The sequence below is a fragment of the Oxyura jamaicensis genome, chromosome 6 (genome assembly GCF_011077185.1).
Source record: "Oxyura jamaicensis isolate SHBP4307 breed ruddy duck chromosome 6, BPBGC_Ojam_1.0, whole genome shotgun sequence".
Classification (NCBI taxonomy): Eukaryota; Metazoa; Chordata; class Aves; order Anseriformes; family Anatidae; genus Oxyura; species Oxyura jamaicensis.
This window is the reverse complement of record NC_048898.1, coordinates 17104359-17125743: the sequence shown is the minus strand read 5'-3', so window position 1 is coordinate 17125743 and position 21385 is coordinate 17104359. Positions and strand designations below refer to the sequence as shown.

Here is a 21385-nt window from a genome sequence, read left to right as displayed (position 1 = left end):
TGCCATGGTAGAAACCTGTTTAAAATTTGTCTAGCAAGCTAGGTTTGTCATCAGCTAGTGTTACTCATCATGAAACTCTACCATAGGTCTGAAAGCCAGCCTCTGGCTATTTGAGCCTTTGCCCTGCATCCTGGCATCAAAAACATTCCTTTTGAGAAGGTACAGGCTTCCCAAAAGGGTCCGTGGACAAGTTCCAATTTGCCCTTGTGTTACTGTAAGAAATTGTGTTTTGTTCACTTCTTACTTTGTAGTCCCTTCAGGTGTGATCAGAAACCCACTGAATTGGACACCAACTGAAGAAATAAACAAAGATGTTCTGATTTCAAACAGGTAATGGTCTAATGTATAACAGCATTAGAAGTCATGCTTTATCAAGTCATCTTACCTCACCATAAAGGTCACAGGGGAATTCAGTGGCAAAGTTGTCAACAGAGCACAAATCAGAATTCTAAGTCAGTCTTGTGTCACGACTACCACGCCTCTTTCAGGTTAAAAGCTGCAACTTCAGTTAATAAATCTCTGTACACCATGGGAATAGCTCATGGGGGTTAACTTTAATTTGTTTGTAAGTATCTTTATTTTGCATACCTGAAAAGGGTTAAAGTCAAGAGCTCGAACAGGCCCTGAATGCTTCTCTGTCTGCCCAATTACAGGCTCGCTCTTTGAAGCCAAGATCCGATGCGCACTGTACATTGTCAGTACCCCATTATCGCCTCCACCAATGATCACTCCAGAGGACTCCGGGGACCCATTTCCAAAGTTACCCCATATCAGCTTATGGAACCTAAAGAAGAAGAAAATAAAACTGGCATAGGCCACAGTATTCGGTGGAAGACTATTCTGCATTACCAAACACCAAGCATGATTTGTGTAAAGCCAGAAATAGTCAGTTCTCAAAACCAGAGGTAAACTGATTCAAAAGATCACTTTATACCCTGAAAACACCCCCCCACACACCTCTTTTCTTGTACCAGAAAAGCCCTTTTCAGTTCCACTAAGCGATATGTTAGTATGAGACACTAATACCTGTTTGAGGCAGGAAGTGTTCCTTTCTGCTTCATGTCCAGGGAGGGATCCCGGAAATCAACCTCAAATATTTCCAAGGTGGCATTTGTACTGAAGGATGCATCCAGTTGCTGGGCAGATGTTCCTAGCAGAAGCACAAGGGTAATACTTAGAATTGGGCATGGTTTTCAAGTGCACAGGATATAAATAGAGCAAGGCATTGGTAACCTACCCTTGAGAGTCAACACAACATTAATATTGTGCCCACTCAGAGACAGTATGTGCACAAATGCCTCAGAAACAGGAACCAACTGTTATGACGAAGGCTTTGAAAGAAATTAGAACTTCAAGAAATTCTGGGCACAAGCGTGACTGCTGTGCAAACACCTTCCTCTCTTGGGATAGATATAATTCCTATACATTATCCAAACAGCCAAAGCTTCTGATATTAAGCCTTTACCTAAATTACAAATACAGTTGCATCATGAAACCCAGATCCAATTATGAACCCAAATACTTCTGTATACTGTTCCTCAACCGTGACCCAAGGTCATGATCATAACTTCTAAACCTAGTCTATGCCAAAAGTTCTTCATCCTTAGCCAACCCAGCATTCCTTGATGACCCACAGAGATCTGGCAGCCAAATAGTGATGGCTTCCTTCCTTCTCCCTAGTTACAGAGTAAAAGCTAAAAATAGACCTAACGTTGCCTAATAGGACACTGCCATGCAAACAGTTGCCACAGGGATGCTTTGCAACTGGCTATGGCAGGAAAGTACCCAAGAGACTATAAAAAAGGAGTATAAATAATGAAACAATGCAGCCTCTGATCTAAAGCAGATTGAAGCCAAGGCATTTGGTCCAACCAAAACTGTGGCCTTATTAGAGAAACACAAAATAGACTACCCCAAAAGTGGTAATGTTGCTTTTAAGGTCACAGCTGAACTTTAGTCACTCCTGGAGGAAAAAAAAATAAAAAATAAAAAAATAAAGAACAATATGGCAGCCCCACACAACCCAGACAAGAGACAGGCCTGATTACTTCTCATGCTGGGTATACAACCCAGCTGACAGTTCCACATGAACACTAAATTCACCTACTGCCATCTCAGTGAACAGGCTGACTTCATGTTTCAGGAAATAATCTGATTATAAAAGTAGCGAATAATGATTAATATAAAAAATGGAGATTAAAGATTTTGAAAATGTTGAATGTAAATCAAAACAGGCACTATTGGGAAGAAGGAAATTTTATTCTTTGGCTGCCAAGCTACATGATCATCACTGAAAACCATCAAAGTGAAAGTAAGCTGAAATGAACGTGATAAGAGTGAACTTTGTATCATTCCAAGTAAGTAACCTTATTTTGTTTTATTTTTTACAGCAAGCAGGTATTGGATTGGAGGTCACACAAGCTTAAATAGAAATTAAATTTAAAAAAAGTGTATTCACCCTTTGAAAAATCACAGCCCTCTAACTTGTCAAAGCTAGGCATGAAAATAATCCTCTGGAGGTCACAAACAAACAAAAAACCACAACACTGTCATGTTTTCAGTATACTGCTTGTAAGCTTTCCAGAGGTTATTAAAGTGGGAATTGTTGAAAGTTAAAGCCAATACAACTGCATGTAAGAGTCTCTCTGTGACTCATACTTTAATTTTATTGAACTGTGAAAAACTTTACCTGTTGCTAGATAAATGGGGTGGTTGTTTGCTGGACTCCATGCCTGGACAGCTGTTCGCTCAATCTCCTTTAGCTTCATTTTCTAGGCTCTAGAAGTAATTTCACATAGCAGTTAGAGTAGCCAGACAAAGCCAACATGAAAATAATCATACCGGTAACAAAATATCCCCCTTACTATGGTACCAAGGAAGAAATTGTTCTCAGAGAGACGATACTTACTACTTCCTGAGTTGGTGTATACAGTTTTACAGGGATGAATTTGGGTATTTCAGAAATCATGAAAACAAACAAACAAACAAAAAAAGGCAACAATCCCAGATTTCTGATCCCTGATTTTCTTTCCTACATAGCTCTTTTTCCATGTACCCCAGTTACATGCAAGTTTCAGTTAAAGGAAGGTGATCTAAATTAAACAACATACTCAAGTCTTCAGTCCAGGCTGGTTTAAATCAGCTGCGGAAATTCACTTAAACGTATTTGCAAAGCACTAGTTGCCCCCTCTGAACAAGCCGATGTCAGTGCACGCATATGGAAGCCAAATGGAGCCAAAGGAATCTCAGGACAGGCTAAATTCCAAGCAGTAAAGTGATGTGGCAACAGAAAACAAAGTGCAATGCTATCATGTGCCAATTCAGTTAACGCACTTTGTTCTCACTCCTCTGAGAAGCCAAAGGAAAAAATCATTTGCCCTTCTGCTTCAGTTTGTGAATGGCAGGTGAAGGTGAGAGGAAGCGATCCATAAGTTAACCATTGGGTTTCAAGCCCAGCTCTGACAGTAATTCTTTTTATTGACTCTCGATAGATCAGCTAACACCTGTAAAACAGCAACACAACTTCCCCATGTCACTGAAAGCCAAACATAAACAGTACACAGCCAGGAGGCTGCAACACGCTGAATGTAAATACAAACAAATTGTTGTTCCACGTAGGATCCTGTTCTACATGCAAAGAAAGCCCCCAGCACCTCTCAGTCCCAGGCTATGTCCGTCTGAGGCCTCTTAGGCATGTCAGTGACATAAGTAATGTGTGGAGATACCATTCACAAGCTAGCAGCATCACTCTCGTGAGCAGTTCCTAAACCTTTTGAGCTTAGCTGCGGTGCAAGTTTTAATTCTAGCTAAGAAAAGCTGCTAACTATGCACTCAAATGATACTGATGATATCATGCTGAATAATATGACTGGAAGCAGGCAGCACAGCAAAACACTCCGCATCTCACTGGCTTCCTGGGATTAGCCTCTCCTGGCTACTTGGCGCTGTTTGCACTAGCCAGGCTGGCAATTAAATCACAGCCTGCGTTCACATGCTCCCTCTGTCCAAATGCAGGCTACAACCGTCAGTGATTGAGAGTTTGGCCTCACTTAGACCAAAACATGGATGTTTATTCCTAGCCAAGTTCACAGAGGTATCTTGCTGCGGCCAGCACACTGCCCGGCCAAACCATATTAAAAAACAGTTTTGAAAAAGTCTTCCATCATCTTGCGGCTTGTGTGAAGCTACAGTCTCCAATTACCAGCGGCCCACACACGGGGAAACCCAGTCAGCATTGCCTCTTGGACTTGGACCTCCCGCCTAGTAACTCCACACCTTGTTTAGGGTTTCTTCTCTACCACCAATCAGAAGATAAGGGCACCCTCTCTCTCCCCCATGTACTGTCAGGACATGCTCCTTAATTAGGATTTGATGTTCTCTGGCATTAGCCTGCAGCAGTATCTCCCAAAGCTCAAAGGACCTGCTGTTCTCACATTAACCTTGCCCCAACCTAGCTGAGGCCCGGATGAAGCTGAACAGAACTCTTGCACAATAAAACAAATGCAACTATTTCCTCTTGCAGCCCAGGAACAAAGGTGGAACGCCACATCCTCCTCATCGCCATAACAGACCTCTAAAGCTTATTTTCCTATCTTCCAGCACACGCTTTACCTAGTACTCATTTGGGCTCCACCACACCCCTTCTGCCAAGTTCCAGCTCCCACTTGTCTGCGTCCCACGCTGGCACAGAAACACTGTCCCGGTCTGCTCCCTTTATCAGTAGTGGGGAATGAAAATATCCCCAGAAGGAGTCACAGGGACCTGCCAGCACGGGCCTACAGCACAAAGCACTGTGACTCCGCTGATGTGGGGGAGCAGGACAGCCGGTATGTTCCCTACCTTCCCTTTCCCTCTTCCTCCTCCACTTGCAATCCATCAGTTGTAGGAGCTGGCTGTACATCCAGGCCTCACTGCCACATGACTTCTGAGAGGACAGCTCCCCTGTTAGCCCATCAGCATTATTAGAGAACAGCCAAGAGACCTCCCTCTGGTAAGGGAGCAATGAAGCCTGCAGCCATCGCAAGCAGGTGAACGGTACAAGCTCCCACCTCTTACCCTCCGTGCTGCTGCCAGTCCAGCTCCTTTGCAGCTGAGGTTTTGCATCAGTGCAGCAGCACCTCTTTAAATCACGAGGCTGAGTTTGGAAGGAAAAAACGCCTGAGCCTTGGGAATAGAGAAGGGTCTTGTACAACGAATAAGTCTATATCCAGGATTCGACTCATAACGTTAAGAGGGGAAGAAAAATAAAAATAAAAATAAAAATAAATAAATAAAAAAAAAAGGAAAAAAGAAGCTTTTTAGCAACCTCTTGTGGCTGCCCGAGAGAAATGCACAGTATTGGATTCTGCCCTAGGATGTTTAGGCAGAGATTGCCACCTGCTGTCACCTCTCCAAAATAGCACCTAAGACTTCCGAGAAAGCTCTTGCTTTTCTCAGGAGCTCTAATTAATTAACCATGACAACTCCTCCCCCAAGCATCCCATCGCGGGTCTAACGTATTAGCGGATCGCGGCCCCGGGGGGAGCCCAGGCCAGGAGCAGCGATTCCCCAAGGCCTCCCCCGGCCGTGTTGTCCTGCATGGTGCCCGCAGAAGGTGCCAGCTCGCCTCGCACCGGGGGGCACACGGCAAGCAGCGACGAGTGAGGGCACACGCTCTGGAACCACCACGGATAACGCTGACAGAGGCAGGACTCCTCACCTACGCTAACTTGAAGCGCTTGTGGCTCAGAGTACTTTGTAAAAGACCTGCCGTGCTAATTAACCCTGGCGTTGCTCTCTCCGGTAAGGCCCTCTCTCTCTTCCACCACCCCAATTCTGTCAGTACGGCCCTAACTTTTCCAGTCCTCCCCCAGCTTGGCTGTTCACCTCTGAAGGGCTCCTTCTGCCCCAGCCTTCCTGCACAGCAGGCAGAGGAAGCTGAGGGCCTGATCCGATCCCCTCAGCTCAGGGTCAGGCGTGGGCAGCAGAAGAGAAGAGACTTGTCCAAGGTCACCCAGGAGGAAAGCAGCCACCCTACGGGCTGAGAAGGGCCTTTCAGCCACGACACGAGGGTTACGGTGCAGACTGCCTTACGTTCTCCACACCCCAGCGTCGATTAAAACCTTTGCACTGCCCCTTCCCTTCGCATGGGCCTGGCCCGCTCCCTTCCCCGCTCCCAGCCCGCTCGCAGGGGGCGGGAGGCACAGCGCTAACCCCAGCTGATCACGCGAGGCGGGGCTGGCGCGGGCAGAGCTCAGCACATTCCTCCCTGACAGCCGCCGGGGCATGGAACCAAGCTCCTCACGCCCCAGAGCTGCCCCGAGCGCCCGAGCACGACGCGTGTGGGACAAGCGGCTCCGCACCGAGCGGTACGCTGCCCGACGGGACCGGGGTGTCCCCCGGCTACCCCACAGCCCCCCCGCCGCCCAGAAACCGGGGCCGGGACGGGGACACGGGACCGGGGCAGGGCAAGGCAGCGGGGCCGGTGGCAGCCGCTCGGTACCGGCCCGAGCAGGGCGGAGCGGGGGGGTCGGGGAGGGGCGGCCGCGGCCCTTACCGGCTGCCGGGCCCTCCCCGGCCGTCCCCGCCGAGCTGAGCCCTCGCGCCGGTGGCCGCCGGGAGCCCAAGAGGCGCCGCCCCCGCCCCGCCGCCCGCAGGAGCGCCCCGCCCGCCCCGCTGCGCCTGCGCGACCGCGGCTCGGCCCCCTTCATTTTTTTCTTTAAATAATGTAATTTTCTTTCAATATGTGCTTCCCTGAAACCACCGAACTGAGTCGTGAGAGGGTGTTAGTAGCAAAGCACAGCATGGGGTTCATAGGAAGCACTCCGAGCCTGCTGTGATCACCTGCTCCTGTAACCAAAGAGCAGGGTCTCAGGCGCAGCATCAAGGGAACTGAATTTTCACCGTAAACCAGTGCTGAAGGTATCTCCCCCTTCAGCCACAGAAGGGAAAAGCTTATGGAAAAGGAAGGGTGTCACTAAATAATCTAGGAGCTTGATCAAATGTAACTATGCATAACTTTCGCAATCAGACTGCAGATAAAGCCGTAGGAGGCTGTGGTCTGCAGCCAGAGAGGCTCACTTTGTGGGTCAGGCTGACCCCAAACCTGGTGGCAGAGCTCAGGTCACGTAGCAGCCAACTGCAGCATCGGTGCTCTTAGACCTGTCACTTCATGTGACATGATTGCGCTGTAGTTCAATTCCAAGCTGCACCTGCAGCAACCCACTTTGTAACAGGCAACATCTCCTACATAAATGGGCTTAGCAAAGGGTGATTTTTGCACGAGGTAAGTAAACCTAGCAGCAGTCCTAGGACTGCTCTCAGAACTTAGCCCCATATAGTAGCCTGCCTAGAAAAATGACAGGCACCATTTAATTTTATTGGTCATTGCTTAACCTTCTCAATTTGATGAAAGACAACTAGCACAACAGGTATTATTGATATATTTCACTGCAGTTAGTGGTCAAACACTGAACAACCATTAACGTATGTCACAGTGAACACTAAAGATGTCACGCCCTGCAGAGCTGATGCAGGAGAAACACTTAGAGCAGCTTTCAGATTTCATAGTGCGTCACCACTGGTGCCTCTTTATTGGGGTCTCCTCCTTTCTCCAGATACAGGTCATTGAAGGGATACTGCTTCGGTCCCTATAAAAGCAGAAAAATAGCAGCAAATATATGACATTCAAACAAGCAACCTAAGGAGTAAGGAGAAAATGTTTCATCCAGTTCCCACCAATCTCCCCCTCTTGCTCCCTTACCTCCCCCCCAACAAGGCTTGTCAGTTACAACTTAAATTCATGTTTAAGTGCTTCAGTAGGAATGTTCCAGACTTTCCTTGTACTCTAATATTCAGTATTAGAATTAGAATATTCAATTCAATATAGAATTAGAATATTCAATTTCCTTGTACTCTAATATTCTAATATAAGTTTTCTTGTATAAATCCATGTCCTTTATCAGAAACATCAAACATTTGATCAACCAACAGCTCATCTCTGTATGTTCAGACTTATTTATCAGAAGTATTCCAAATGATGGAGATCATGACGTAACTTAAACACAGGGAGAAAGAAGAGGAAAAAGCATCTCATGCACACACACACACAGAGGAGAATACCCAGACCAAAGGAAGGATCCTGTAAGAAAATTAAGAAATAGTTCCCCAAGAATGGGAGCTGCTCACTGAGACAATCTGTGAGCTGAGCCAAGACAGCTAACAGAGTAACTCAGAATGAACGAGGTCTCCCTTGCTGCCAGCAGGGTTTCACACTCACACTCACTCAGCTTCAGCAAAAACACCCGTCTGGCCATCAGCAAGGAAGAGCTACTGTTCCGCCCTTTACCTAGGGGTGTAACTCACCACAGGCCTGTAAGATGGGTAGAACCCTCCGATGCCAAACATGATCAGCATGGTACTCAAAAAAATGAAGAAGTGTTTGCGCATAGTATGCCATGGAATTTGAGTGGGGGATGTATCAAAACGGTTCCGAATATACATGTCAAAGTCCCAGTGCATCTAAAGAACAAAGGAAAAAGACTGCACATTTACCAGCAGTACTCAAGCTGCTCTTACCTAGGAGAGATTTACAGCATTCTCATTCACAAAACTGCCAGAAGCTATGTTTCATGTTTCACACAGGCAGTAAGTCACCTCTAGTCACGACAAGTTGTTGATTACAGTAAAAGTCAAGACTCCAAATACCATGTTTATACCTATGTGCTTATACCAGGCAAGCATGGTTAATTATAACATACCAGCAGCTTTTATCTGCATCATGACTCCACCTTAGATTTGCTCCCCAGTGCTGTTGAGAAGGCACGGCAGAAATTGGCACCCTTTTTTATGGAAGATCAGTCACAAACCTCAGCAGAAGTAGCACTTATTTCAAACAAAGAAGCAAGTACCTGCCATTTGGAAGCTGGCTCCTCAAAACAGGTAGAGCACCTGCTGCTGCTGCTCCATGACAAGAGCAGGGGCAGTAGCAAGCCAATGCCCTTCTTGACTGAAACAGAAGGACATTCAAACTTCTGCCTCAAAATATACATAGGGAAGTCCTAAGCACATTCTGCCTAGTCTCTTACCACATTACAGAAAACAGAGAACTCATTAATTTGCAGCTCAGGTACTACCTCTAGATGCCCCACTTTTTAATTTTCATACACAGACATTTTGCTGTCAACCTCAGAGAGCCAGACTGAACAGAATTCAGTTGCCTAAACAGAAGCATCTGCCAACACCTACAATGTGCCAGTGTATGCCACTAGGCCCCCAGCTGCCAACTCCACATGGAAATTTCAGCCCCCCTCAGGTATTCAAAAGGCACTAAAATCTGAGATTAAGCAACTGAATCCTGCCCTGAGCGTTACGGTGCCATCCCTAAAAAGCAATGAGATTAGGGACAATGTATGGGCAGGAGGCCTTGTTTTCAAGCACTTGTTCAAACCTAAATTACAGCTATAAATTGTAAGCAAGAGTCAGTTCTAACAAGTAAAGATCTTATCCCAGCTCAAGGGCCCAAGTAACTATTCAAGCATTCCTGTAGCAAGCAGCACAGAATCACTGCAAGGTCTTCCATGTAATTGCTTCTGCAGACATTACAACATAGACTTTAAATTTTACTGTGGTACACACGATAGGGTGCTCTTGCGTGCTTATACTACGACATATGACATACACGTGCTTACGTAATCTCTAATTCTAATAAAAAGCATTCGAGTCAACTACCAAGTTCGGTAAGCACAGCTAGAGTTCAGCCCTTCACAGAAAAACCATGTATTAACTGAAAGCTCCTGACAAGAAACCTGAAAAACTTTGATTTTGAAAGTTGATGTGGATGTTCTGTTTGTCCATTTCTCTTTAGGCTGTCTTGCACACTTTCTTCAGAGAAAGCTTCCTTACTTCTATTCTATCCCAAGAGAATCACGGAGTCGTAAAACAGCTATAGCTGCTTCCACTGGACTAGAAGGACCTCTACACAAACGAGGCTTCTTAGCTAGATGAACCTGAACTAAGTTCTGATACTGAGACAGATCAGGCAAAGAAAATGGAGAAGCCTTTCCCATTGCTACAGAGAAAGTTTAATTTGTAAAGTTATTCTTATAGGTAATGAGACGTTAACATTCCTCAGCACTTCCACAGCAATTGTTTAGCCTGATGACCACAGCCCAAATTTAATTCTAATTGACTGTCTTTGTGTTGTGCATAGGCAACAAACCCCTGCACTCAGGGATGCAATTGGACAAAGAATTACAAAGAAAGCACTAAGTAGACATGTGTTAGTATTTAATAACAGTAGCATTAACAGCATGAAAACTGCTAGTAGCATTCTTACCGGCTCCCCCCAGTTATGCCTCACATCTGGAGCGTCCCACTGGTACCAGGGGTCTCTCTCATGAGAAGAGCGCTTAGGGAGCATGGGATAGTCACCATACCTGCGAGAAACGGGGGCACAGAAAACAAACAGTCAAGAGAACTGCATTAAAATTTGATATATATTGTATAAGGCGCTATGAAATAGATGTATGAAAACGGAAGAACACTTTCTATGGGTCCTGAACTATGCATATACTTTTTTTTAAGTACACACATGCAACTTGCACAATCACCACCTTGATAGGAGTTACTATAACAAACAGCATACCTCAAGGTATGCTTGTCAGGCTATGGTACAGGGAAAAAAATGTAAACTTCACTGAAATACAGAACCCTTCTTGTCTGCTATTTTACTAGTCTGAATATTTCACAGAATTTAAACTTTTGAAATATTTATTCTGTAAATTGAATTTACAGAGTTTATCCCTCTCATTACAACAGCATATAAAGTCTGTCAGGGGGTATTACATTTACACAGACCTCCCATTCATTTTGTTTGCTTCTGTTTTGAGCATTTATGCGTTCCTTCTGAGCCATAAGCTCACCACACAGCATCCAGCGGTACACAACAGAGAAGACTTTGAGGCCTCAGCTGCCCCAGGGGCACAAAACCCCCCGAGCTCACCCTAAGCCGTCGTCGGGGTAGGGCTGGTAGTCCTCCACCCTCATGTTGTACTTCTTGGCAGCGGCTGCCCGCTCCTCCGGCGTCCGCGGGTAGGGCCCAGGCAGCAAATCCGAGGACAGACCCGAGGCTGCGGGACAGCACCGAGGCGGGGTGGGTGCGGGCCAGTGGGGGCCGCGCTGCCCTCCCAGCCCCACACCCCCACCCCGCAGCCCTCAGGGACACCTCCCGCTTCACCACGGCTGCGCCCGAGCTCCCACATACCCGCCCGAGCTCCCAGCGGCGCTGCCACCCTCAGCGCCCGCAGGCGGGCGGCCGCCCGCAGCCAGAGGACACCGCCGAGCCTGGCCGCCGCCATCGTCCCTCCTCCCACCGCGCAGGCGCCGCCGACGGCGGCCGGCGGGGACAGAAAGGCTCGGGGCGGAGGTAGCGCGGCGCGTGGGTTTAGCGGGGTGGGCTTGCAGGTGCGAGCGGCGCCTTGTCGTGGGTGAAATCACTGTGAGCGTGAGCAGGCTTTGCAGTCCGCTCCGTTATGTGAACCCGGCGGTGGCTGGGCCCGTCCCCTCCGGTTATTCCCACAATGGGCAGTGTCCCTGTGACGACCCCCGCTATGACCCTCAGCGGATCGAAACGCATCGCGGCCCGGCCCTCGTTAAGGCCGCCAGTGCTGAGAGCAGCGCTAACCGCGGGCCCACTGACGGGACGAGGGCAGCGGCGCTCCCTCGGCTGCCCCCGCGCGGAGCCGGACGCCGAGGCGAGGTCAGGGCCTCGGGCTCCCTGAACCGGGCCCTGCCCGCCTGGGGTCGCTGCCCGCCGCCGCTCCCTCCGCCCGTCTCCATGGTGCCCCTGCCCTCGCTTCCGGCGTTGCTAGGGGCGGGCGACTTCCGCTTCCGGCCGCCGGCCGCTTCCGGGTTTCCCGGTGGGAGGCGGCGATGGCGGCGGCCTCCTCGTCGGCGGCGGCGGGGTGCAGGGAGGGCCCGGCGGCGGGACCCGGCTGGAGCGAGGCCCAGCTCCGCCGCTACTCCTTCGAGACGCGGCCCATCCCGCGGCTCAGCCACAGCGACCCACGTGCCGAGGAGCTCATCGAAAACGAGGTGCGGCGGGGCTCGTCCCGTCCCGTCCCCGTCCGCTGTAGCGAGCGTTCGCCGCCGCTTCGGCAGCGCCGGGTTGTGAGAGCTGCGTTTTCTTCGCGTTCTTTTTTCTTCGGGTGGGAGTCATGGAGATGTTAGGTAGAACTGCGGGCTCCGTCTGCACTTTTTGAAATGAGAGCGGCCGCAGATGTGGAGTTTGTGTTGGGGTAGCTGCGCTTCTGGTGGCTCCGGAGGACAAACTCTGTCTGGTTTGGGTAAGATTGGCAGGTTTTGGGCAGGCAAACCTGCAGGAAGGGAGGTTGTGTGTGTACAGTTGGGGAGCAGAGCAGCTGTTGTTCCTCTTTACGTCTCAGTGTTTACACACGAGGAGGCAGGTGGCTACCTTTGTTTAAAAATGCAGTTCTTTTTTAGTGTAGGGGGAATGACATAATTTCTTGGGTTTGGGGTGACTGTAGGTTATATGTGATTCTCTAGGAACAGAGATGAGTGCTGTCTCCTTTCTGTCTTCAAACCATCTTTTTGCTAACATTTACCTCTTAGTAGCTGGAAGTGACCAGGCAGAATTTACTATGTCTCCTTGCTACGTGGCAGGACCAAGCAGGCCTAAAACAGTTCCCAGGCAGTGTTTGTCTAACCTCGCATGTCAGAGATTAGCCAAGTAGATAGCGGAACCTGTCCCATTGCTCCTAGGAGCCTGCTGCAGGAGCAGGCCACCACTCTCTTAAAACTTCCTATCATATTTTGCATTTTTCTATCTGGATAAAGGTATCTCATCACACTAAATGCCTCTTTCAATTGCCCACATTCAAAGAGAATTTGTGGGGTTGCAGTAACAAATGCGATCATTCTCGAGTTCAAAAGGTCCTTGAATTAATAAACTTCCTGTTTTTCTCCAGGAGCCAGTGGTGCTGACAGATACAAATCTGGTTTATCCTGCTCTCAAATGGGACCTGGACTACCTCCAGGAAAACATTGGCAATGGGGACTTCTCAGTGTACAGTGCCAGCACACACAAGTTTTTGTACTATGATGAGAAGAAGATGGCCAATTTTAAGAATTTCAAACCCAAGTCGAGCAGGGAAGAGATGAAGTTTGCAGAGTTTGTGGACAGACTCCAGGAAATACAACAAAAAGGGAGTGCTGAGAGGTAAGTGATATGTGGAAGACTTTCTGTTTCTGCAAGTCTATGTACTGGGTATGTTTCTCTTCAGCATTGATGATTAAAACCTCTTAAACTTTTCATTTGTATAGGCTTTTCCTGCATAGCTGCTACAGCTGTGTTATCTGATTAAAGAAAGCCATGCACTTAAATAACCAAAACTGTTCAAATTGTATGTCTAGAGAAATTCTTTCTTCTGTCCATGGCAGGGTTTGGATAGAGAAGGCCCTACACATCCCTTGGTTTTGGCGGACTGTGCTATTGGTAGAGGAGCTTAGTTACAGATGGAAAGGCTGCATGGAAACATGCTCTGTTTCCTGAGCACTTCTTTGCCCTCACACGCTTGTAGTAGATGAGGTAACTCATTGCAGGTGACTAGAAGTGGTGACATTTATCTGGGGATCATTCATGAGTGTTTTTGATACTTGATAGTGGCCGGTCTGGTAAGGGCTTCCTCCTGCTACACCATGAGGTGTTGTTCTTGATCTAAAATTCTAAGTTTTTTCTCCAGCGATTGTTCATGCATAGTTGTGTTCTGTTCCGTTTTGTACCAGGGAATCATTTGGCAAATGTTGTGGACTTTGGGAAGCTGTTTATGGTGGTGATAGAATCTCTAGAAGTTCTCTCTCTCTGTTTTTAAAGTCTTTCTGAAGAGATGCAGAGATGCGTCTTTATGTTCATTACAATGATTAACATTTGATTCTTGCCTTCCTCTGGGGAAATACAGGCTATATCTGCAGCAAACCCTGAATGACACAGTTGGAAGGAAGATTGTAGTGGATTTCCTTGGCTTCAACTGGAACTGGATTAACAAACAGCAAGGGAAACGTGGCTGGGGTCAACTGACTTCTAACTTGCTTCTTATTGGCATGGAAGGTAAGTGGCTTCCTGTTACTAGAGACAGGGAGAAAGTTTGTCTTTCAAGTTAATTTTGCACTAGTTTCTAAATTTTCCTTCCAAGCAAGCAGTTTAAAGCTTTTGGCTGGAAGGGGACTGTTGCCACAACTCAACACACGTTATAGAGAAGAAAAACCCCAAAATAATAGCCTGCTTACTGAGAATGCCTGGAGGTAATCTCCTGTTCGTGGAAAGGCTCTGTGTGATGCTCTCAGGGCTGGGTTTTCAGTGATTGCTGATCATACTTTGAGACATGTTTGTTGATTGGATGCTTCAGATACGGTAGATTTTCAGTGCCTGGAGTCGGAGTTTACAAGTTGAGCAAAGTTAGCCTTCTGGGCCTTTCTTAGGAGTGACCAATCCACCCCCAAGAGATTTCCTCCACAGGAGGAAATGTTGATTCTTCTACAAGGTATCTGTTCTAATTTGAGTTGGCACACCACGGTAAAAAGGAATTCTCTTTCAATTAAGAACTGAATAGAGGGCACTGGAGAACTTTAAGATGGATAAACCCTAATATAACTGGATAGAGTTCCAAATCCATGTGGAGACTCATTCATAGGCAGGTGTCTTGGGATATAGAGGTACTACTGCACTTCACAAGGAGCGCACTCCAGCAGAAAGTAATCTCAACGATTGGGCCAGGAATACGCACAGTTTTGTGGAGTGGGCTGGCCCATAATCAGTGTGGCCATAACATTCATCTGTCCAATTACAATTACCCTGCAGTTCATGGCTGTTCAGTTCTGACTGCAGGTATTTTTTCCCCTCTGCATTAAGTTATATTCAGCTTACAGCAGTTTGTCTTCGCCATGTGCTTTTCTAACTGAGAAGAGAGAACCTCAAATAAAAGTACTGTATCAACACTTCCATATAGGTAATAATACTGTCAACAAAAATCCTATTATCAGCAGGTTCTGCACAAAAATAACAAGGGATTGTTGTGAAACAGTGTGTAGTAGTAAAAAGGGATGTCTCAATGGGAGCATGTGATTGGGTGATCTATTTAATGAAGTTATGGGGTTAACTGTTATCTTCATTCTAAAATATATCTTAATTGAAAACACATGTAAAACAAAAAGCCAAAAGAGCAATATCTGAACTGGCAAACAGCCTGAAAACAATAGAGGGGTGTGAAATGACTTGCTGTGTTTTAAGATTTGATTAAACTTAATGTCTAGTGGTGATAGTCAAGCTTCATAATCAGTGCCTTAGGCTGAGCAGGGGCAGTTGTGTTATGAAGGCGCAATGACTAGATTTCTTTACTCCTTTTTTTTTTTGGCAAAACTGCTAGGACTTTTTTCAGAATCAGACTATTAGACTCCTTTAGACTAATACTAATTTTATAAAGTCCATTCCACAGCTTGTCAGCTAAACATTGTTTTATGAAAAAACTTCCCATCAACATTTGCCATCTGCTGTTCATGGAGACAAGCTGGAAATCCTAATCCTGCGGAGCACAAGTTGCTGAATATGGATTTAGAATGGCAATTGTTAAATGGGGTAGCAACTGTTCAATAAAGGCTGACTGATGCCATGTTGAATTTGTAGCGTTTCTGGGGTCATGTTCATTGCTTATTTTCTTGATATATGGAAGTATATTTACTTTCTTCACTCTAGCAAGGAATATAACTTGCTTCAGTCTCTTTTAACTGCATGAGTGTCTTGTTTTGATTATCCTCTGCCCTTTCCGTGTAGGGAACGTGACGCCAGCTCATTATGACGAGCAGCAGAACTTCTTCGCTCAGATTAAGGGTTACAAGAGGTGTATCCTTTTCCCTCCTGATCAGTTTGAATGCCTCTACCCTTATCCTGTGCATCATCCATGTGACAGACAGAGCCAGGTGAGAGCAGCAGATTTGTTCTCTGCTTCATCGGGGGGGGGGAAAGGGCATTTATGAAGATGCTAGATGGGAAGAAGCTATATAGAATTAAAACTGCATACCACTTCTGAATTTTGGCAATGCCTGAGTTCAGATCGGTTAACATTGAGAATAGATGGGAGAACTGGAGGAGTTTCTGTTTGTGCCAGTTCCTAACTTGCAAGCATTAGTATTATAAATGTCTCCCACTGATAACAAAACTGGTCTGCAGCTGCTGCTTCCACTGCTCTGGTTCATTGATCGCTTGGTCAGAGACAGATTTACTTGTAGACAAATTTCAAGACTCCTTTTGAGGTGGTGGCACTTTGAGGATACTGCAGGAGCTTGCTATGGAGTTGAGACAAATGGGGATGTAAAACCTGTAAAGGAAGGATCTGGAGGATTTCATACTGAGACCTAATAAGGAGAACTCTCATTGCAGGAAGTTTTTTCCTGAGTTTCTTACTCTTTTCTTGTGTTAGGTGGACTTTGACAATCCCGACTATGAGAAGTTTCCAAATTTCCGGAGCGTGGTTGGCTATGAGACGGTGGTGGGTCCAGGGGATGTACTATACATACCTATGTACTGGTAAGAAGGATGGTGGGAACTGTGCTGTGACGCGCAAACAGAGGTTTAACAGAGGTTCTGTTCTTTAAACTGCTGGTCTGGCTCAAGAAAATTTTGTTTTGCCAGTTCCAGCAAGTATGATGTTTTCTGTGATAACTTGGGCCAGTCTGCTTCCTAACTTTAGGATGGCAATGGTAATTCTCCCTGATACTACATTGTTGTGTGTGCGCTCTACTAACAAATGCTAGAAAAGGGTCTGTATTTAAATAAGGAGAGTTCTCCAGAAGTTCTGTGGTCTTTGTGGTGGATATATAGGGCCAGGATTGTCCGATGCAGTCTGAACACATCATGTTTGCCAAATATTTGCCTATAAGCTGTAGCAATAGTTTCTGATTTTTTTCCCGCTGTTTCCGTGCAGGTGGCACCACATTGAATCTCTACTGAATGGCGGGATTACCATCACTGTGAACTTCTGGTACAAGGTGAGTACAAGCACTTTCCTACACAGCTTGGATAGATCTGTTCCAGTGGACTTCTTCAAACAGAGCTGTATCGGCACGTTTTCTCATTGCAGTAACTTAATTGCACCAAATCCTATGCTTGAATATTGAATGCTACTTTCTGTATTTCCTGTGGTGTGCAAAGAGCTGGGTGTCTGGGAGATGGTGGAACAAGCTGTCAATTCAGTAAGCATGCAATGAGTTGTTTTTGGTATTTCAGGGTGCCCCAACCCCAAAGAGAATTGAATATCCGTTAAAGGCTCATCAGAAAGTGGCGATAATGAGGAACATCGAGAAGATGTTGGGAGAAGCCTTAGGAAATCCACAAGAGGTACAAAGGAGAACTAAATAGTCACTGCTGTGGAAATGCTTGTAGGTTAATGCAAAAATCAAGATGCCTGCTTATTTGGCTCTGCAGACACTGTCACAGTGTGGGTAGGAAAAAGCAGCATTCCTCTTTTGCTGTGACTGGGTTCTTCATGCTGTATTCACAAGGTTCTTTGGCTAGAAAAAAGCAAACTCCTTAAGTTATACTTATGGAGAGGAAAACTACAGGCAGTGGAATAACTGTTCTCGTATATGCGGGAAGGCGTATTTTGGCTTTGGGCACTGCCAGGGAAGTGTTGCTCTCAAACTGTCAAAGGTCTTCTATGCAGCAACAATACCCAGTATTTGCCAAAAACTAAAGCCGTTTTACCTATTGAATCCAAATCAGTTAAACTGGAAACAGCTTTTCAATAAAGTCATTTGCTTCCCCCTTAACACATCCCAGTCATCTCCATATTTTTTGCAGTTTTAACCAACTGGTATTTTAAAAAATGGTACGCTAAAGTACTAATACATGCTTTTGAAGATCTCATGTTATTCTGAAAGTGGAAATACTGGATGTGAATAGAAACGCTTTCATGGTCAGTATCCCTTACCACTGTGCAGGAACTCTTCTTTAGTTCAGTAGCGTGAGGTCAGGCCTTTCCTCTGTAGTTATTCTTACCACCATGGCATGCTGAAGTTCTTCCCTCCAGGCAGTGCTGAGAAATAGGAGTGGTCTTGGCTAGAAACAAAACCTTGCAAAACTGCCAGTACTGGCCTTAATTCCAGGTGACCCCAAAGACCAGAGAGGATTCAGTGGGTAATAATATTCCTTCTCTCACCTGCAAAAAGCAACTGATGCCTACTGGTTCCTTTTAATAGCATCTACTGAGAAATCATAAATCTCTGCTGGGAAGTGAAAAAAAGTCAAAGCAGTGCTACACACACGATGTTTGGTGGCAACTAAAGTTGAGTGTTGACTGAGAACTCCGAGTGCCCCAGGGTGTTATCTAGAAGATACCTAGAAACCGATTCAGTGTACCTTAGGATCAGTTTGCATGCTGACATCCTCTGCCCTGGGCTATTCAGCTCGTAAGCTGTCTTGATGTGGGAGAAGCAGACTGTGCAATTGCCACTTGTAGCTGTTCTGGCTAACAGTGTGTTTTTGCTTTGAACAGGTGGGTCCCTTGTTGAATATGATGATTAAAGGACGGTATGACTAATGCCTGGCTGCCCCGGGTGACTGATGTTGGAGCTGCTTTGTTCACAAGCAATGGAAGATACTGAGCGCTAGTATTGCACGCAGCACTTAACAGACTGATGGGTTTCCTGGCCCATCCCTGTCCCTGCCCCACTACAACAAAGGGGGCTACTGGAACTGCAAAACCATTAGTACCCCATTCATCCTTCACTGTCATCTAACAGAACCTCCCAAGAACGAGTCTGCACTTATTGGAAGCTGGATTCATGCTCACTAACTTGTTTTTTTTCCCTTCCTCTGCCCTGTTTGCCACAACAAGGAGCACAGCTTCTGGCACTCGGGTGTGTTGCTTCAGGATTTTCAGGCATTTGAAGAAGAGCTTGGAGGGGAACTGGGAATGATCTTGTTTCCTCAGCCTCATGAGGTTTGGGCCTCCTTGCTGGGTTTATGTGTTGGTGCCTGCAGTGGATATAAGATGGAAAGTGATAGGTTTCACAGTCCTCTGTTATTAGAGGACCTAGCCATGCTCAACTCTGGCACCTTTTTCTGTAGTGGAAACGAAAATGTGAGCTGGCCTGTGCGTGATGAGCAACTGGACAAATGATTCAGTTTCTTCAATGCAAGACTTTCATGCTTGGGACTTTGCACGGGGTAGAGAGAGAAAAGTGAATTCATCTAGTATGTGAGCACCAGATCCCGTGCTCTCCAAATGTCCGTGTTGTAGGAGTCTAGATAAACCTCCTTCATTCTGACAGCAGTTTTGGGGAGTGAAGGCTTCTCTCCTACTCTTGTGGAGCTGTAGTGTGGTTAAAAGAGGATGAAGCATTATGAAGGGAGATGCATAAATGCCAGGCCAAATTTCAAGTCTTGAATGATTAAGCCACATCTTTAAAAAATATATATATATATATCTGTAGGGGCACAGAGAGAGAGAGACTGTCAAGACAGTGTCAGACAGGTGGGGAGCCTCCCTTCTCCCCACCAGGGGTGCTGGCTCCTCAGACTAACGTGGGAAGTGCCCTTTTTTACTGAAACTGCAAGAACTCGAGTGAGTGTGGCCGCGCACTTGCGCGCATGTTTGTGTGATGTTGTATGACTCCTGTCCATCAGTTTAATCCATGACAGTGTGTGGTTCCCTTCCTTGTACAGTCACTTGAAAGAGGTCAGGGCTTTCTGTTTTAATGTGGTTAAGTTTATCTTGATTCTTCTTGTGTTCTGGGGCTTGACATGGCAGGCTGGGAAGTAGTGGCAAGACCAGGGGCACAAGATCAAGAGGAGCTCCTGGTTGAGTCCTTGGCAATCATCCTAAAAAATGATTTTGCTTTCTTCCACCTCTGCCACTAGAAGCCTTAGGCTCATATGGAGGCTGGCTTTTTATTCCCCATGGTCCACTGCACTGCTCCTCCTGGTTTGGGGCAGTGTAGTGGACTTGTATATTTGATGCAGTTGTAATGGGTCCCAAGAGCTAGAGGTGGGAGAAGCTGTTGTATTTTACTGCAGAGAATAGCAAATGTTCTGTTGAGACTTCCCATTATTTTCCTTTTTTTTTTCCTGACATGGTATTCTAATAAGTGTTGAGAAGATGGTGCTCAGGAAGTGCTCTGCCTTTGGCTTCAGGCTCCATTTTTTTCTGGGACAGCTCATGCACCTCTTGCTGTGAGCTTCTCTTGCGCAAAGGTGAAGGATATCTTGAACAGGAAGTCCTAGGGGATAGTTTTATGGCTGCTTACAGGTCAGAACAAATTAAGTGTAATTGGCAGCTACAGGGCCCTTGATTAAGAAATGTGTCCATGTCACCGAGTAGTCTGACTGCCATATTATTTGTTGCAGACTATCCAGAGCTGTGTTAGATCCAAACGAAGGTCACTCAGCTGGATGCTTATCAACGCTCAGCCTTTGGGCATGTGGGGAAGAAAGTTAGGCTGCTGATGGGCCAAAAGCAAGACCTTCCCAGGAATCCTGGGCATATGTGCAGTCTCTGGCCTTGGTTGAAAGATGCTCAAATTAAATCCCATCTCTGTGCTATTTTTTCAGCACACAGTAGTCTCCAGTACTACCTGTTAGGCACCATCAACTCTTGAAGCTCAGGGTGGGAGTTCACATCCCATGTGGAGAGAGAATGGTACTTACAGAACTTTAGGATCCTTTTTATCTTTATTTGCCAAAGGTCTAACTTTTTAAGTGTCTGAACAGTTTTTGCTGCACTTGACTTCGTGAAAGCTCATTTACAATGCACTGATGGACTGACTCTCCCCTTCCGTTTTCACCTTGTGCTTTCAATGCCCCTTGCCATGGTATTGGGAAGCTGTGTGTGTTCTCTGCTAGGGGTGTGTGTGTGCAGGGGGTGGGGTGTGACAAACACACGGTACCTTCTGAAGTGTAGTTCTTAAATACAACCAATGTTGAACAACAGAACCGTGTGGCTTCTATTTTGTGAGTGGCTACGTAAGAGAGCTGTATAAGGAGATGTGTGTGTGGAGTTATTTCTCAGCCTAACTTCACTTTGTTATTCGCTGTTGAAGGCTGCTGGTCTCCAAAGCTGTCTTCAAAACAGCAATACCAACTGCATTACTGTGTCTTTGTGGCATTTTTTTTCTCATACTACTCCCATCAGCCTGAAAGGAAAGCTGGGAATAAAATGATATCTTTGAACTTTGTAAATGACATGTTAGGGAAGGAACAAATTCCTCTCCCTGCTGACTTGAATGCTGTCACTATGCTCTGGTCGCTGATGAAACCAATGGAGCAAACAACATCGTCAGGTCTATTGTGTTCTGTCAGTTTTTTCTCCTTTGGAATATCTTGTCCTCTGTTAGATCC

General features: G+C 46.2%; 3 protein-coding genes across 6 annotated transcripts in view; 1 reads left to right on the top strand and 2 right to left on the bottom strand.

Moving 5' to 3' along the window:
- The window catches only part of SEC31B (SEC31 homolog B, COPII coat complex component), a 36380-nt gene extending 29755 nt beyond the window's left edge, over positions 1 to 6625 (bottom strand). For 2 of the 4 annotated variants that reach the window (XM_035330476.1, XM_035330479.1), the window contains exons 1-4: positions 6536 to 6625; positions 2690 to 2778; positions 1027 to 1150; positions 589 to 784 (exon numbers count right to left, since the gene is read on the bottom strand). In XM_035330476.1, the coding sequence (XP_035186367.1) occupies positions 589 to 784; positions 1027 to 1150; positions 2690 to 2768 (399 nt within the window). In that variant the 5' untranslated portion in view covers positions 2769 to 2778; positions 6536 to 6625. Of the gene's footprint in view, positions 1 to 588; positions 785 to 1026; positions 1151 to 2689; positions 2779 to 3110; positions 3470 to 4444; positions 4754 to 6535 lie in introns of those variants that run through there. The other 2 variants (XM_035330477.1, XM_035330478.1) reach the window with 2 other exon arrangements.
- Positions 6626 to 7403: 778 nt separating this feature from the next.
- On the bottom strand, positions 7404 to 11401 carry NDUFB8 (NADH:ubiquinone oxidoreductase subunit B8). The gene is made up of 5 exons (XM_035330000.1): positions 11243 to 11401; positions 10982 to 11108; positions 10316 to 10415; positions 8344 to 8499; positions 7404 to 7628 (listed from the first exon to the last, which is right to left on the bottom strand). Exons 1-5 carry the CDS (start codon positions 11334 to 11336, stop codon positions 7536 to 7538), a joined length of 570 nt encoding a protein of 189 aa, XP_035185891.1. The 5' UTR covers positions 11337 to 11401; the 3' UTR covers positions 7404 to 7535.
- A 461-nt stretch (positions 11402 to 11862) lies between these two features.
- HIF1AN (hypoxia inducible factor 1 subunit alpha inhibitor) lies at positions 11863 to 20977 on the top strand. The gene is made up of 8 exons (XM_035329999.1): positions 11863 to 12072; positions 12966 to 13216; positions 13956 to 14104; positions 15824 to 15969; positions 16470 to 16576; positions 16974 to 17037; positions 17276 to 17386; positions 18543 to 20977. Exons 1-8 carry the CDS (start codon positions 11911 to 11913, stop codon positions 18585 to 18587), a joined length of 1035 nt encoding a protein of 344 aa, XP_035185890.1. The 5' UTR covers positions 11863 to 11910; the 3' UTR covers positions 18588 to 20977.
- The last annotated feature ends 408 nt before the right edge of the window (positions 20978 to 21385 follow it).